Consider the following 14914-nt stretch of genomic DNA (forward strand, 5'->3'; position numbering starts at 1 on the left):
TCCCATTCTCTCCTTTTCCCCCCACCAATCTGGTTTCCACCCCCTTCACTTCACATAAACTCCACTCTCGAAGGCCACCAATGATCTTTTCTTTGCTAAATCCAACAGCCTCTACACCATCCTAATCCTCCTCAACCCTCCCTCTGTTCTACCCCCTTCCCCTCCCCACAGCACTTGTGTATATTTGTACATATTTATTATTCTATTAATGATGTGTATATATCTGTAATTCTATTTATTTTTATGCTATTGATGCCTACTTGTTTTGTTTTGTTGTCTGTCTCCCCCTTCTAGACTGTGAGCCTGTTGTTGCGTAGGGATTGTCTCTATCTGTTGCCGAATTGTACTTTCCAAGCACTTAGTACAGTGCTCTGCACACAGTAAGCACTCAATAAATATGATTGAATAATAATAATAATAATGGCATTTGTTAAGCGCTTACTATGTGTGAATCACTGTTTTAAGCTCTGGGGAGGGATACAAGGTGATCAGGTTGTCCCACATGGGGCTCACGGTCTTAATCCCCATTTTACAGATGAGGTAACAGAGGCACAGAGAAGTTAAGTGACTTGCCCAAAGTCACACAGCTGACAAGTGGCAGAGTTGGGATTAGAACCCATGACCTCTGGCTACCAAGCCTGTGCTCTTTCCACTGATGCATGCTGCTTTTGAATGAAAGTGACTTGCCCAAGGTCACACAGGAGACAAGTGGCAGATCTGGGATTAGAACCCAGATCCTTCTGATTCCCAGGCCAGTGCCCTATCCACTAGGCCATGTTGCTCCTCAATGTTAGCAATTGTTACTCACTAACTACAAACCCAGGCCTAATGATGATAATGTTCCTGCAGTTTGACCCTTTAGAAAGAGTTTTGTTAATATGCAGGCCTCTGGGGGATCGGAAAGGGAAAGCAATTGGCATAAAATATTAAGAAATAAGGGTAGAATGATGTCATTAATAATTAAGAACCACAGATGTGCTTTCAGAAACAATCTGGATGAAAAGCATGTGGGAGGGATACATCATTTAGAGAGAGCTGGCCTTGTGTCTAACTATGCAGGCACATTCGGAATCAACCTCCTTAGGACCACAGTCATCATTATAATTATAATTACATATATTACATTATAATTTTTATGGTTATTGACTGCTGCTTCTTCATGATCCATCACTGCACTATCAAAACAAAACAATGCTGAAGTAAAGCCGAAAATCATCTTACTACAGGAAGTGTTGCTGTCCCTTTCTCGCTGTGGTTTTGGATATGGTTTTGATGTTCTACCACATACTTTAAATAACAGCTTTGGATATTCTACCGGGTACCCAACTTGGGGTGTCTGTTTTTGATATTCTACCATATACACTCTTTTCTTAACATTTTACCATATGAACAGCTTTGACGTGGCTTAGTGGAAAGAGAGCGGGCTTGGGAGTCAGAGGTCATGGGTTCTAATCCCGGCTCCACCACTTATCAGCTGTGTGATTTTGGGCAAGTCACATAACTGCTCTGTGCCTCAGTTACCTCATCTGTAAATTGGGGATTAAAACGGTGAGCCCCGCGTGGGACAACCTGACTACCTGCTATCTACCCCAGTGCTTAGAACAGTGCTTGGCACATAGTAAGCACTTAACAAATACCTTCATTATTATTATTATTATTATTATTCTGTCCTACTCTGCTGTATTGTTCTCCCCCAAACACTTAGTACTGTGCCCTGCATATAGTACAAGCTCAATAAATACCATTGATGATGATGATTATGACAGATTATCTGTTTAGCATGGGCTTGGGGTGCTCATTTTAGACCACCACAAACTCTCAAACTTTGTCCAGTGGAACCAAAACCATTCACTCTCTCTCATTTGTTCAATAAGCCTTTGGTTTTACTTGGCAGACACAACTTTGGCACGTCTAATGCACCCTAATAATAAATAATAATAATAATGGAACTTATTAAGCACTCACAGTATGCCAAGCCATGTCCTGGGTACTATGGCAGATACACTGGGAACAGTTCACTCCCTTTTATGGTTTTGGAAGCAGCTGTGGGCTGCATGGTGAACATAAAGAAGAAATAATCAAATAGGTTTAATATCGGACCAATCTTGCAGTCGTCTGCCACAAATAACTTGCATCAGGCCTGTAAGCTTTTTGAGGGCAGGGACTGTTTCTCTTAGTTGTACTCTCCCAAGTGATCTTGCCCCCACTACCTTATCTCACAACTCTCCAACTACAATCCAGTCTGCACACTTCGCTCCTCTAATACCAACCTACTCACTCTACCTCAATCTTGTCTATCTTACTGCCGATCTCTCACCCATGTCCTGAATCTGACCTGAAATGCCCTCCCTCTTCATATCTGAGAGACAATTATTCTCTCCGTCTTCAAAACCTTACTGAAGGCATATCTCCTCCAAGAGGCCTTCCCTGACTAAGCCCCCTTTTTCTCTTTTCCCACTCTCTTCTGCATCTCCATGATTTACTCCCTTTATTCATCCCCTCTCCCAACCCCACAGCACTTATGTACATATCCATAATTGATTTATTTATACTAATGTCTGCCTCCCCTTCTAGATTGTAAGCTTGTTGTGGGCAGGGAATGAGTCTAACAACTCTGTTGCACTGTACTCTCCCAAGAGAGAGTAGAACAGTGCTGTGCACACAGTAAGTGCTCAATAAATAGAATTGATTGATTGACAGTGCTCTGCACACTAAAGGTGTTGACTCACAGCAAGAGTGGAGGGCCTGTTTTCCTGGGAGAGAGGGGGTAGACATCAGTGGAGTCACCTATGGCCCAGGGCCCCTGTGAAACAGGTTGCTCCAGTGCCTGCCCCTCAGTGCCAGTCAATCAATCGATCGATCAATCATTGGTGTTTATTGAGTGCTCACTGTGTGCAGAGCACTGTACTAAGTGCTTGGGAGAGTACAGTGCAACAGAGTTGGTAGACTTGTTCCCTGCCTACAACAAGCTTCAAGTCCAGAAGGGAAGACAGAGAAGAAGAAGAAGGAGGAGGAGGAGGAGGAGGAGGAGGGGTGGGGGGAGGAGGGGAAGGAGGGGGAGGAGGAAAAGAAGGAGGAGGAGGGGTGGGGGGAGGAGGGGAAGTATGGGGAGGAGGAGGAGAAGAAGAAGAAGAATTGTGGTATTTGTTAAGTACCTGATCCTTGGAGACTTCAATATCCACATGGATATCCCTAACGACTCCTCTGCCGCCCGCCTTCTATCTCTCCTTGACGCTGCCAACCTCTTCCTCCACCCCACCTCACCCACTCACCAACTTGGTCATACCCTCGACCTCATCATCTCCTACCGCTGCACTGTGTCCACCCTCACCAACTCTGTGATCCCTCTCTCTGATCATAATCTTCTCACCTGCCTCCTCACTCACACTCCTTTCCCCTGTAAATCCGTATTACTCCCTCACAGAGATCTCCGCTCTCTGGACCCCACCCATCTTTCGGAACGCCTCACACCCCACCTCGCCGCCCTCTCCTCTCTACCCAGTCTTGATGATCAGATTACTGCTCTCAACTCTACCCTTTCTACTCAGCTAGACTCGCTCGCTCCCCTTTCCCTTCGCCGCTCTCGCACCACTAACCCACAGCCCTGGATCACTGCCACTGTCCGCCTCCTTCGCTCTTATGCTCGAGCTGCCGAACGCTGCTGGCGAAAGTCTAAACACCATGCCAACCTCGTTCACTTCAAGTTTATCCTTTCCTGCCTTAACTCAGCCCTCTCTTCTGCCAGACAAAACTATTTCTCCTCCCTTATTGACACCCATGCCCATCACCCCCGCCAGCTCTTCCGTACATTCAACTCCCTTCTCAGGCCCCCGGTTCCTCCCCCTCCTCCTTCCCTCACCCCCAACGATCTGGCCTCCTACTTCATTAACAAAATTAAATCCATCAGGTCCGACCTCCCCAAAGTCTCTTCCCCCCTTTCTCCAACCCCCCGGCTCTCAACATTCTCTGCTACTCTCCCATCCTTCCCAGTGGTATCCTCAGAGGAACTCTCCTCCCTCCTCTCAAGTGCTACTCCGGCCACCTGTGCTTCTGACCCCATTCCCTCTCATCTTATGAAATCTCTCGCTCCATCCCTTCTCCCCTCCTTAACTTCCATCTTCAACCGCTCACTCTCCACTGGTTCCTTCCCCTCTGCCTTCAAACATGCCCATGTCTCTCCCATCCTAAAAAAACCCTCTCTTGACCCCACCTCACCTTCTAGTTATCGTCCCATATCCCTCCTACCATTCCTTTCCAAACTCCTTGAACGAGTTGTCTACACGCGCTGCCTAGAATTCCTCAACAACAACTCTCTCCTCGACCCCCTCCAGTCTGGCTTCCGTCCCCTTCATTCCACGGAAACTGCGCTCTCAAAGGTCACCAATGACCTCCTGCTTGCCAAATCCAACGGCTCATACTCTGTCCTAATCCTCCTCGACCTCTCAGCTGCCTTTGACACTGTGGACCACCCCCTTCTCCTCAACACGTTATCTGACCTTGGCTTCACAGACTCCGTCCTCTCCTGGTTCTCCTCTTATCTCTCCGGTCGTTCTTTCTCAGTCTCTTTTGCAGGCTCCTCCTCCCCCTCCCATCCTCTTACTGTGGGAGTTCCCCAAGGTTCAGTGCTTGGTCCCCTTCTGTTCTCAATCTACACTCACTCCCTTGGTGACCTCATTCGCTCCCACGGCTTCAACTATCACCTCTACGCAGATGACACCCAGATCTACATCTCTGCCCCTACTCTCTCCCCCTCCCTCCAGGCTCGCATCTCCTCCTGCCTTCAGGACATCTCCATCTGGATGTCCGCCCGCCACCTAAAGCTCAACATGTCGAAGACTGAGCTCCTTGTCTTCCCTCCCAAACCTTGTCCTCTCCCTGACTTTCCCATCTCTGTTGACGGCACTACCATCCTTCCCGTCTCACAAGCCCGCAACCTTGGTGTCATCCTCGACTCCGCTCTCTCATTCACCCCTCACATCCAAGCCGTCACCAAAACCTGCCGGTCTCAGCTCCGCAACATTGCCAAGATCCGCCCTTTCCTCTCCATCCAAACCGCTACCCTGCTAATTCAAGCTCTCATCCTATCCCGTCTGGACTACTGCACTAGCCTTCTCTCTGATCTCCCATCCTCGTGTCTCTCTCCACTTCAATCCATACTTCATGCTGCTGCCCGGATTATCTTTGTCCAGAAACGCTCTGGACATATCACTCCCCTCCTCAAAAACCTCCAATGGCTACCAATCAATCTGCGCATCAGGCAGAAACTCCTCACCCTGGGCTTCAAGGCTCTCCATCACCTCGCCCCCTCCTACCTCACCTCCCTTCTCTCCTTCTACTGCCCAGCCCGCACCCTCCGCTCCTCCACCACTAATCTCCTCACTGTACCTCGCTCTCGCCTGTCCCGCCATCGACCCCCAGCCCACGTCATCCCCCGGGCCTGGAATGCCCTCCCTCTGCCCATCCGCCAAGCTAGCTCTCTTCCTTCCTTCAAGGCCCTGCTGAGAGCTCACCTCCTCCAGGAGGCCTTCCCAGACTGAGCCCCTTCTTTCCTCTCCCCCTCGTCCCCCTCTCCATCCCCCCGCCTTACCGCCTTCCCCTCCCCACAGCACCTGTATATATGTATATATGGTTGTACATATTTATTACTCTGTTTATTTATTTATTTATTTATTTTACTTGTACATTTCTATCCTACTTATTTTATTTTGTTGGTATGTTTGGTTCTGTTCTCTGTCTCCCCCTTTTAGACTGTGAGCCCACTATCGGGTAGGGACTGTCTCTATGTGATGCCAATTTGTACTTCCCAAGCGCTTAGTACAGTGCTCTGCACATAGTAAGCGCTCAATAAATACGATTGATTGATTGATTGATTAAGTGCTTACTATGTCCCAGGCATTGTACTAAGCACTGGGGGTAGAAACAAGATAATCATGTTGGATACAGTCCCTTTCCCACAAAGGGCTCCCATTTTCACTCCCTATTTTACAGATGAGGTAACTGAGGCACAGTTACAGATATGAAAGTGAAGGGGATTCCAGGCCCAAGAAAGGACTTGGGCAAAGGTGGGATGGGTGAGATCAAGGCAAAGAGAGTAGGTTGGTGCTATAGGAGTGAAGTGTACCAAGTGGGTTGTTGTAGGAGATCAGTGAGGTAAGGTAGGAGGGTGAGGGGTGACTGGATGCCTTAAGGGTGATTGTGAGGAGTGTCTGTCCGATGTGGCTGTGGATGGGAAACAATTGGAGGTTTATGAGGAGTGGGGAGATATGGACTCAACAGTTTTTCAGAAAAATAACCTGGGCAGTGGGATGGAATAGGGACTGGAGAGCAGAATGACAGGAGACAGGGAGGTCAGCAAAGAGACTGATGCAGCAGAGAAAGAGGGAAATGATCAGAGCTAGGATCAGCATGGTAGCATTCATCCACTCATTCATTCATTCATATTTGTTGAATGCTTTCTGTGTGTGGAGTGCTGTTCTAAGTACTTGGGAAAGTACAACATAACCACAAACAGACACACTCCCAGCCCACTACGACCTTACAGTCTAGAGGGGGAGATAGACATTAATATAAATAAATAGATGGAGAGGAAAAGATTCTAGAGATGTTGCAAAGGTAGAACAGAAAGGGATTTTGTCAGATTGAATGTCCAAGGTGAATGAGAGAGATGAGTCAAAGATAATATCACAGTTTCAGCCTTGTGAAACAGGGAGTTTACTGGTGTTGCCTATGGTGATAGAAAAGTCATGCAAAGGACTGGTTTTGGGTGGGAAGATGAGGAGTTCTGTTTTGGACATGTTGAGTTTCAGGTGTCATAGGGATAATCCAAGTAGAGATGCACTGAAGGCAGGAGGAAATGAGAGAAGGAGGGCAATCAGGGTTGGAGATGGAGATCTGGGAATCATCCACCTTACAGATGGCAGTTGAAGCTGTGGGAGAAAATAAGTTCTCCAAGGGAGTGGTTGTCAATGGAGAATAAGAGGGAACCCAGCCCTGAACCTTGAGTCACCCCTAAAGTTAGAGGGTGGGAGACAGGGGAGGAACCTGTGAAAGACTCTGAGAAGGAGCAGTCAGAGAAATAGGAAGAGAACCAGGAGAAGACAGTGTAGGTGAAGCCAGAGTTAAATACTGTTTACCGGAGAAGGGGGTGATCAATTAATCAATCAGTGGTGTTTACTGATCACAATGTACTAAGTGCTAGGGAGAATACCATACACTGGAGTTTGGCAGACGTTCTCTGCCCACAGTGAGTTTACAGTCTAGAGGGGGAGACAGACATTAATATGAATAATTTACATCAAGGACTTAGTACAGTGCTCTGCATACAGTAAGCACTCAACAAATATGATTGAATGAATATTATGTAATTTAAAGATATGTACATAAGTGCTGTGGGGTTGAGGGTGGGACAAATATCAAATGTCCAGAGGCGTTTAAGGCAGCAGAAATGATGGATAAGGACAGAATACAGGTCACTGGATTTGGCAAGAAGGAGGTCATTGGTGACCTTAAAGAGGGTCAAGGGAAGAATTGGAGGAGAGAAGTGGGAGCAGTGAGTGCAGAGTCACAGTAGGAGTTTGGAAAGGAACTGGGGTGACAACTGGTTGGATCCTTGGGGTCAAGGGAGGGTTTAGAACTGTGGCCTGCAATTTGCAGGCTGATCTAGAGGTTGGGGAAGGTGGATGTAGATGTGCCTGAGGCTGAAGGGTGTCCAGTAATAATCACAGTGGTTTTAACCACTTACTATGGCTAGAGTACGGGCCTGGGAGTCAGAAGGTCATGGGTTCTAATCTCGGCTCGCCACTTGCCTGCTGTATGACCTTGGGCAAGTCACTTAACTGCTCTGTGCCTGGGTTATCTCATCTGTAAAATGGGAATTAAGACCATGAGCCCCATGAGGGGCAGGGACTGTGTTCAACATGATTAGCTTGTATCTACCCCAGCGCTTAGTACAGTGCCTGGAACATTGTGTAAGCACTTAAATACCACAATTATTAATTATTACTATAATCGTTGCTATGTTTCAAGCACCGTACTAAGCACTAGCGTAGATATAATGTCAGCATATCAGGCATAGTTCCTATCCCACGCGGTATAGTGGTCTGCACACAATAAGCTCTCTAGACACCAAAAACCTCCAATGGCTACCGATCAATCTGCGCATCAAGCAGAAACTCCTCACCCTGGGCTTCAAGGCTCTCCATCACCTCGCCCCCTCCTACCTCACCTCCCTTCTCTCCTTCTACTGCCCAGCCCGCACCCTCCGCTCCTCCACCACTAATCTCCTCACTGTACCTCGCTCTCGCCTGTCCCGCCATCGACCCCCGGCCCACGTCATCCCCCGGGCCTGGAATGCCCTCCCTCTGCCCATCCGCCAAGCTAGCTCTCTTCCTCCCTTCAAGGCCCTGCTGAGAGCTCACCTCCTCCAGGAGGCCTTCCCAGACTGAGCCCCTTCTTTCCTCTCCCCCTCGTCCCCCTCTCCATCCTCCCGTCTTACCTCCTTCCCTTCCCCACAGCACCTGTATATATGTATATATGGTTGTACATATTTATTACTCTATTTATCTATTTATTTATTTATTTTACTTGTACATTTCTATCCTACTTATTTTATTTTGTTGGTATGTTTGGTTCTGTTCTCTGTCTCCCCCTTTTAGACTGTGAGCCCACTGTTGGGTAGGGACTGTCTCTATGTGATGCCAATTTGTACTTCCCAAGCGCTTAGTACAGTGCTCTGCACATAGTAAGCGCTCAATAAATACGATTGATTGATAGACACCAGTAATTGATTGATAATAATAATAATAATAGGGAAGATGCTCTGAGCAGGCCAGGGGGTGGGGGAGCGGGCAGGGTCTCCCCTCCCTCCCTTCCCCTCCCCTCCCTCCCTTCTCCTCCCCTCCCCTCCCTCCCTTCTCCTCCCCTCCCCTCCCCCACTCCGCTCCCCCGCCCCCCGCCCCCTGCGCTCCGTTTCCCCGGGAGACCCTGTGCGCAACACTGGGCTGGAGCGCCCAGCCCAGCCCGCGCCGGATCCTCGCCCCAAAAGACTCCGACCCCCGACCTCCACCCCCAACACCCCCGTCCCCGGAGACCCCCGACCCCGGAGACCCCCGACCCCAGCGACCACCGGCCCCAGAGACCCTCACCTCCAGAGACCACCGGCCCCAGAGACCCTCACCTCCAGAGACCACCGGCCCCAGAGACTCTCACCCCTAGAGACCCCCGCCCCAGAGACCCTCATCCTCAGAGACTCTTACCCCCAGAGACCCTCGCCCCCATAGACCCCCGCCCCCAGCGACCCCCGGCCCCAGAGACCCTCACCCCCAGAGACCCCCGCCCCAGAGACCCTCAACCTCAGAGACTCTTACCCCCAGAGACCCCCGCCCCCAGCGACCCCCGGCCCCAGAGACCCTCATCCCCCAGAGACCCCCGCCCCCGGCGACCCCCGGCCCCAGAGACCCTCACCCCCAGAGACCCTCATCCTCAGAGACTCTTACCCCCAGTGACCCCCACCCCCAGCGACCCCCAGCCCTAGAGACCCTCACCACCCAGAGCCCCCCGCCCCCGGTGACCCCGCCCCCAGCAACCCCCGGCCCCAGAGACCCTCACCCTCAGAGACCTCCATCCCCGGAGACCCCCGCCCCGGACCATAGACCCCTGCCCCCAGAGACCCTCACCCCCAGATACCCCCGCCCCCATAGACCCCTGCCCCCAGAGACCCTCACCCCCAGATACCCCCGCCCCCGGAGGACCCCGCCCCCAGCGACCCCCGGCCCCAGAGACCCTCACCCCCGGAGACCCCCGCTCCCGGAGACCCCCGCCCCCAGCGACCCCCGGCCGCCCCCCGGCCGCCCCTCGGCCGCCATGGACGAGGCGGAGGGGTCCGGAGGCGGGTCCGGGGGCGGGTCCGGGCTGGGGCCGGGGGCGCCTGGGACCCCCGAGCCGGGCAGCAGCCGGACCCAAAGCGGCAGTAGCAGCAGCGGCGGCAGCGGTGGCCCCGGTGGCAGCGGCAGCGCCGAGGAACAGGCTGCCCACACAAGTACCCGGGACACCCCCCGCGCCCCCGGCAGCAGGGCCCAATGCCCCGTGCCCCAGGCCCAGGGCCCGCTGCCCAGTGCTCCGTGCTCCGTGCCCTGTGTCCTGTGCCCGCTGCCCCATGCCCAGTGCCCCATACCCCATGCTCCGTGCCCACTGCCTCGTTCCCCGTGGCCCATGCCCCGTACCCCGTGCCCAATGGCCTGTGCCCCATGCTCCGTGCCCACTGCCCCTTACCCATTGCCCCGTGCTCCGTGCCCACTGCCTCGTTCCCTGTGGCCCATGCCCCGTACCCCGTGCCCAATGTCCCGTGCCCTGTACCCCGTGCGCAATGGCCCGTGCCCCATACCCCATGCTCCGTGCCCACTGCCCCGTTCCCCGTGGCCCATGCCCCGTACCCCGTGCCCAATGGCCCGTGCCCCATGCCCTATGGCCCATGCCCAGTGCCCCATGCTTCGTGCCCACTGCCCCCTTTTTTTTGATGGCATTTATTAAGCTCTTACTATGTGCAAAGCACTGTTCTAAGCGCTGGGGAGGTTACAAGGTGATCAGGTTGTCCCGCGTGGGGCTCACAGTCTTTATCCCCATTTTACAGATGAGGGAACTGAGGCACAGAGAAGTTAAGTGACTTGCCCAAAGTCACACAGCTGACATTTGGCGGAGCTGGGATTTGAACCCATGACCTCTGACTCCAAAGCCCGGGCTCTTTTCCACTGAGCCACGCTGCTTCTCTACCCTTACCCATTGCCCCGTGCTCCGTGCCCAATGGCCCGTGCCCCATGCCCTGTGCCCCATGCTCCATGCCCACTGCCCCTTACCCATTGCCTCGTGCCCCCTACGCCGTGCCATGCCCCAAAGCTGGGAACAGAGAAGCTAGGGCAGAGAGCGCGGGGACTTGGGTGGGGAGGGGGCAGGGGTGCACCGGCTGCCCATATTAATCTCTTCTGTGCCCATTCGATCATATCGATTGAGCTCTTACTGTGCGCAGAGCACTGTATTAAGCGCTTGGGAGAGGACGGTGCAACAATAAACAGACACATTCCCTGCCCACCATGAGCTGACAGTCTAGATGGAGAGACAGTGGCCTAGCAGATAGACCAATGGCCTGGAATAATAATAATAATTTTGGTATTTGTTAAGCACTTACTATGTGCAAAGCACTGTTCTAAGCGCTGGGGAGGATACAAGGCGATCAGCTTGTCCCACGTGGGGCTCACAGTCTTAATCCCCATTTTACAGATGAGGTAACTGAGGCACAGAGAAGTGCCCAAAGTCAAATAACTGACAATTGGCGGAGCAGGGATTTGAACCCATCACCTCTGACTTCCAAACCTGTGATCTTTCCACAGAGCCACGTTGCTTCTCGAAGTCAGAAGGTCTTGGGTTCTAATCCCAGCTCTGCCACTTGCCTGCTGTGTGACCTTAGTCAAGTCACTTCACTTCTCTGGGTCTCAGTTCCCTTATCTGTAAAATACGGATGAAGAGTGTGAGCCCTATGTGGGACAGGGGCTATGTCCAACCTAATTTACTTGTATCCGCCCCAGCGCTTAGTACAGTGCCTGGCACATAGTAAACATTTAACAAATGCCATCATCATTATTATTATTATTATTATTAAATATTATGAATAGAAATAAATCAATTACAGATATGTACATAAGGACTATGGGGCTGGGATGGGGAGGGAGCAAGTCTGGACAAAGCAGAAGAGAGTAGGAAAAGAGGAAAGGAGGGCTAACAGAAGCTGACTAACAGAAGCAGGATAGCCTAGTGGATAGTGTACCACCCCCAGGGAGCAAAGAACCTGGGGTTCTAAACCCAGCTTGGCCACCTGTCTCCTGTGTGACCTTGGCCAAGTCACTTCTCTGTGCCTCCATTCCCTCATCTGCAAGATGGGAATTCAAACTTGTTCTCCCTCCTACTTAGACTGTGAGCCCCATGTGGGACCTGATGATCTCATATCTACCCCAACACTTAGTAGAGTGCTTAGCACACAGTGAGCACATAATAATAACAATAATAACGATAATAATAATAATAATAATAATGATGATGGTATTTGTTAAGCGCTTACTATTTGTCAAGCACTGTTCTAAGCGCTGGGGTAGATACAAGGTAATCAGGTTGTCCCATATGGGGCTCATAGTCTTAATCCCCATTTTCCAGTTGAGGTAACTGAGGAACAGAGAAGTGAAGTGTCTTGCCCAAAATCACACAGTTGACAAGTGGTGGAGATGGGATTAGAACCCACAGCCTCTGAGTCCCAAGCCATGCTCTTTCCACTAAGCCACGAACAAATGTCACAATTATTATTATATCACCTTCAACCTTTCCATTCATTCAATCATATATATTGAGCACTTACTGTGTGCAGAGCACTGTACTAAATGCTTGAAAATTACAATTCAGCAATAAAGAGAGACAATCCCTGCCCACAACGGGTTTACAGTCAAGAGGTGTGGGAGACAGACAAGGACATAAACAGGCATCAATATAAATATAGATATATACATATACGCATAAATGCTATGGGGTTGAGTGGGGAGAGCAAAGGGAGCAAGTCGAGGTGACGCGGAAGGGAGGGGGAGCTGAGGAAAAGGGGGGCTTAGTCTGGGAAGGCCTCTTGGAGGAGGTGAGCCCTCAGTAGGGCTTTGAAGGGAGGAACATGTGATTGATTGGCAGATGTGAGGAGGGAGGGCGTTCCAGGCCAGAGGTAGGACGTGGGTCAGGGGTCAGCGGCACGACAGGTGAGAAAGAGGCACAGTGAGAAGGTTTGCACTGTAGCCTTGCTCTCCAGCCTTGTGAAGGACATTACAGCCAATGTTTTGCAAAACCTGAGCTTATCCCTGGGACCCATGGTGTTGCTGCACAGGGCTCCAGTCAGCAGGAAGTCCTCCCCCTTCCCAGCTACTGGAGGGGAAATGGGGGTGGGGGACGGAGAAAGTCTGCCTAAGTTCGATCCTGAGTTGAAAATGTCTCTGAATCTAACCATCAATCAATCAATCAATCATGTATTCATTCATTCATTCAATTCATTCAATCCTGTTTATTAAGCGCTTCCTGTGTGCAGAGCGCTGTACTAAGTGCTTGGGAAAATGCAACAATAAAGAGTGACAATCCCCCCTCGCAACGAGCTCACAGTCTAGAGGTGGGGAGACAGACATCAATATAAATAAATAAAATGACAGATATATACATAATTGCTGTGGGATGGGGGGAGGAAGTAGGAGCAAGGGATCGAGTCAGGGTGACACAGAAGGGAGTATGAAGCACTTACTGTGTGCAGAGCACTGTACTTGTAAGCCCTTGGGAGAGTACTACCAACAGAGTTGGTAGAACTGTTCCCTGCCTAAAATGCGCTTACAGTCTAGAGGGATTAGACTATTAAATCTACTTCAGAATTTAAACTCAAGAATAGTTTGGGCAAGTCTGGGGGTCAGCTGTCCATAATGGGTGTTATAGGTGGAAAGTTTGGAGTGTTGGGTGGACCATCCAAAACCCCAAGGATGGATGTGATGCGGTCAATATCAACACAGATCCTCCAACCATCCTTTCACCAGTTTTGGAAACAGGGCGTTGGTCTGGATGGGCTATGGCTTTTCCCCCAGTAATCAATCAGTTGCGGGCAGGGAATGTGTCTGTTTATTGTTGTTTTGTACTCTCCCAAGAGCTTAGTATGGTGCTCTGCACACAGTAAGCGCTCAATAAATACGATTGAGTGAATTTATTGAGCACTTACCTTGTGCAGAGCACTGCACTAAGTGCTTGGAAAAGTACAATGTAACAGAGTTGGTAGGTGGTCGGTAATAAAGAAAGTTTCATTCTTCTTTGGTTTTGCTTTGATCCTAGAAATAATTAGCAATATCTCATCATGATTGAAGGGCCATAACACAAAGATGCTGATTCCAAAACATGCAACTTTGCAATGACCTAATATGTCATGTCAGTTTATTTTAAAACATGAATGCCCTTTTTCTCATTTATGAGACCTGCCAAATGAGGTGGGGTAGGCTCTGCATAATCCAAAGTGAATGATCCTGATTCTGTGCTCTGCCAGGTGTCTGCTGTGTGGCCTTGATCAACTCACTTAACTTCTCTGTGCCTCAGTTTCCTCAACTGTAAAATGGAGATTCAACAGCTGTTCTCCCTCCTACATAAACCCCAAGTGGGACTTTGTCCTGCGTGATTAGCTTGAATCTACCCTTGCACTTAGGAGAATGTTTGACACATAATAAGCCCTTAACAAATACCATAGAAATACATACATAAAAATATAAAAATGCTGCAAGAGTTAGAGCAACTGGAATTTAAAATTCCTTGTCATTAAACAGGTTTCACAAAGATCCCTAGAGCCTTGACTACATTTCGAAGAGAATCATCGGACTCCATCATGTCTCAAAGCGGGTAAGAAAAGAAACATTAGCAATTGTTTTATTTTTAGCTGAGCTGTGTAACCCTGTTTATTCATTTATTCAGTCCTATTTATTGAGTGCTTACTGTGGGCAGAGCACTGTACTAAATGCTGAGAGAGTACAATACAACAATGAACAGACACATTTCCTTCCCCCAGTGAGCTTACAGTCTAGAGGGGGGAGACAGACATCAGTACAAATAAATAAACTACAGATATGCTTTGGGGATGGGAGAGGGGAATTGTCCGGGCATCCAAAGTAGCCAAATTAGAGAAGTGAAATGACTCGCCCAAGGTCACCCAGCAACAAGTGGCAGAATCGGGATTAGAACCCAGGTCCTTATGACTCCCAGGCCCATGTTCTTTCCAGTAGGCCACACTGCTTTGTGTAAATCTTTTTAAACAACATTCCCCACCCCTGAAGAAATAAGCAGGAAACCACAGGTACAGAGTTTATCCCACCCCCTTCCT

At 50.1% G+C, this 14914-nt stretch overlaps 1 protein-coding gene across 1 annotated transcript in view; it reads left to right on the plus strand.

The window, feature by feature from the left end:
- Positions 1-6067: 6067 nt before the first annotated feature.
- ERICH6 (glutamate rich 6) overlaps positions 6068-14914 on the plus strand; it is a 39410-nt gene continuing 30563 nt past the window's right edge. Inside the window, exons 1-4 of the mRNA XM_038745593.1 lie at positions 6068-6095; positions 8980-9268; positions 9372-10036; positions 14364-14436. Coding sequence (XP_038601521.1) covers positions 6068-6095; positions 8980-9268; positions 9372-10036; positions 14364-14436 — 1055 coding nt within the window. The remainder of the gene's footprint in view (positions 6096-8979; positions 9269-9371; positions 10037-14363; positions 14437-14914) is intronic.

Source organism: Tachyglossus aculeatus, chromosome 1 (genome assembly GCF_015852505.1).
Source record: "Tachyglossus aculeatus isolate mTacAcu1 chromosome 1, mTacAcu1.pri, whole genome shotgun sequence".
Taxonomy (NCBI): Eukaryota; Metazoa; Chordata; class Mammalia; order Monotremata; family Tachyglossidae; genus Tachyglossus; species Tachyglossus aculeatus.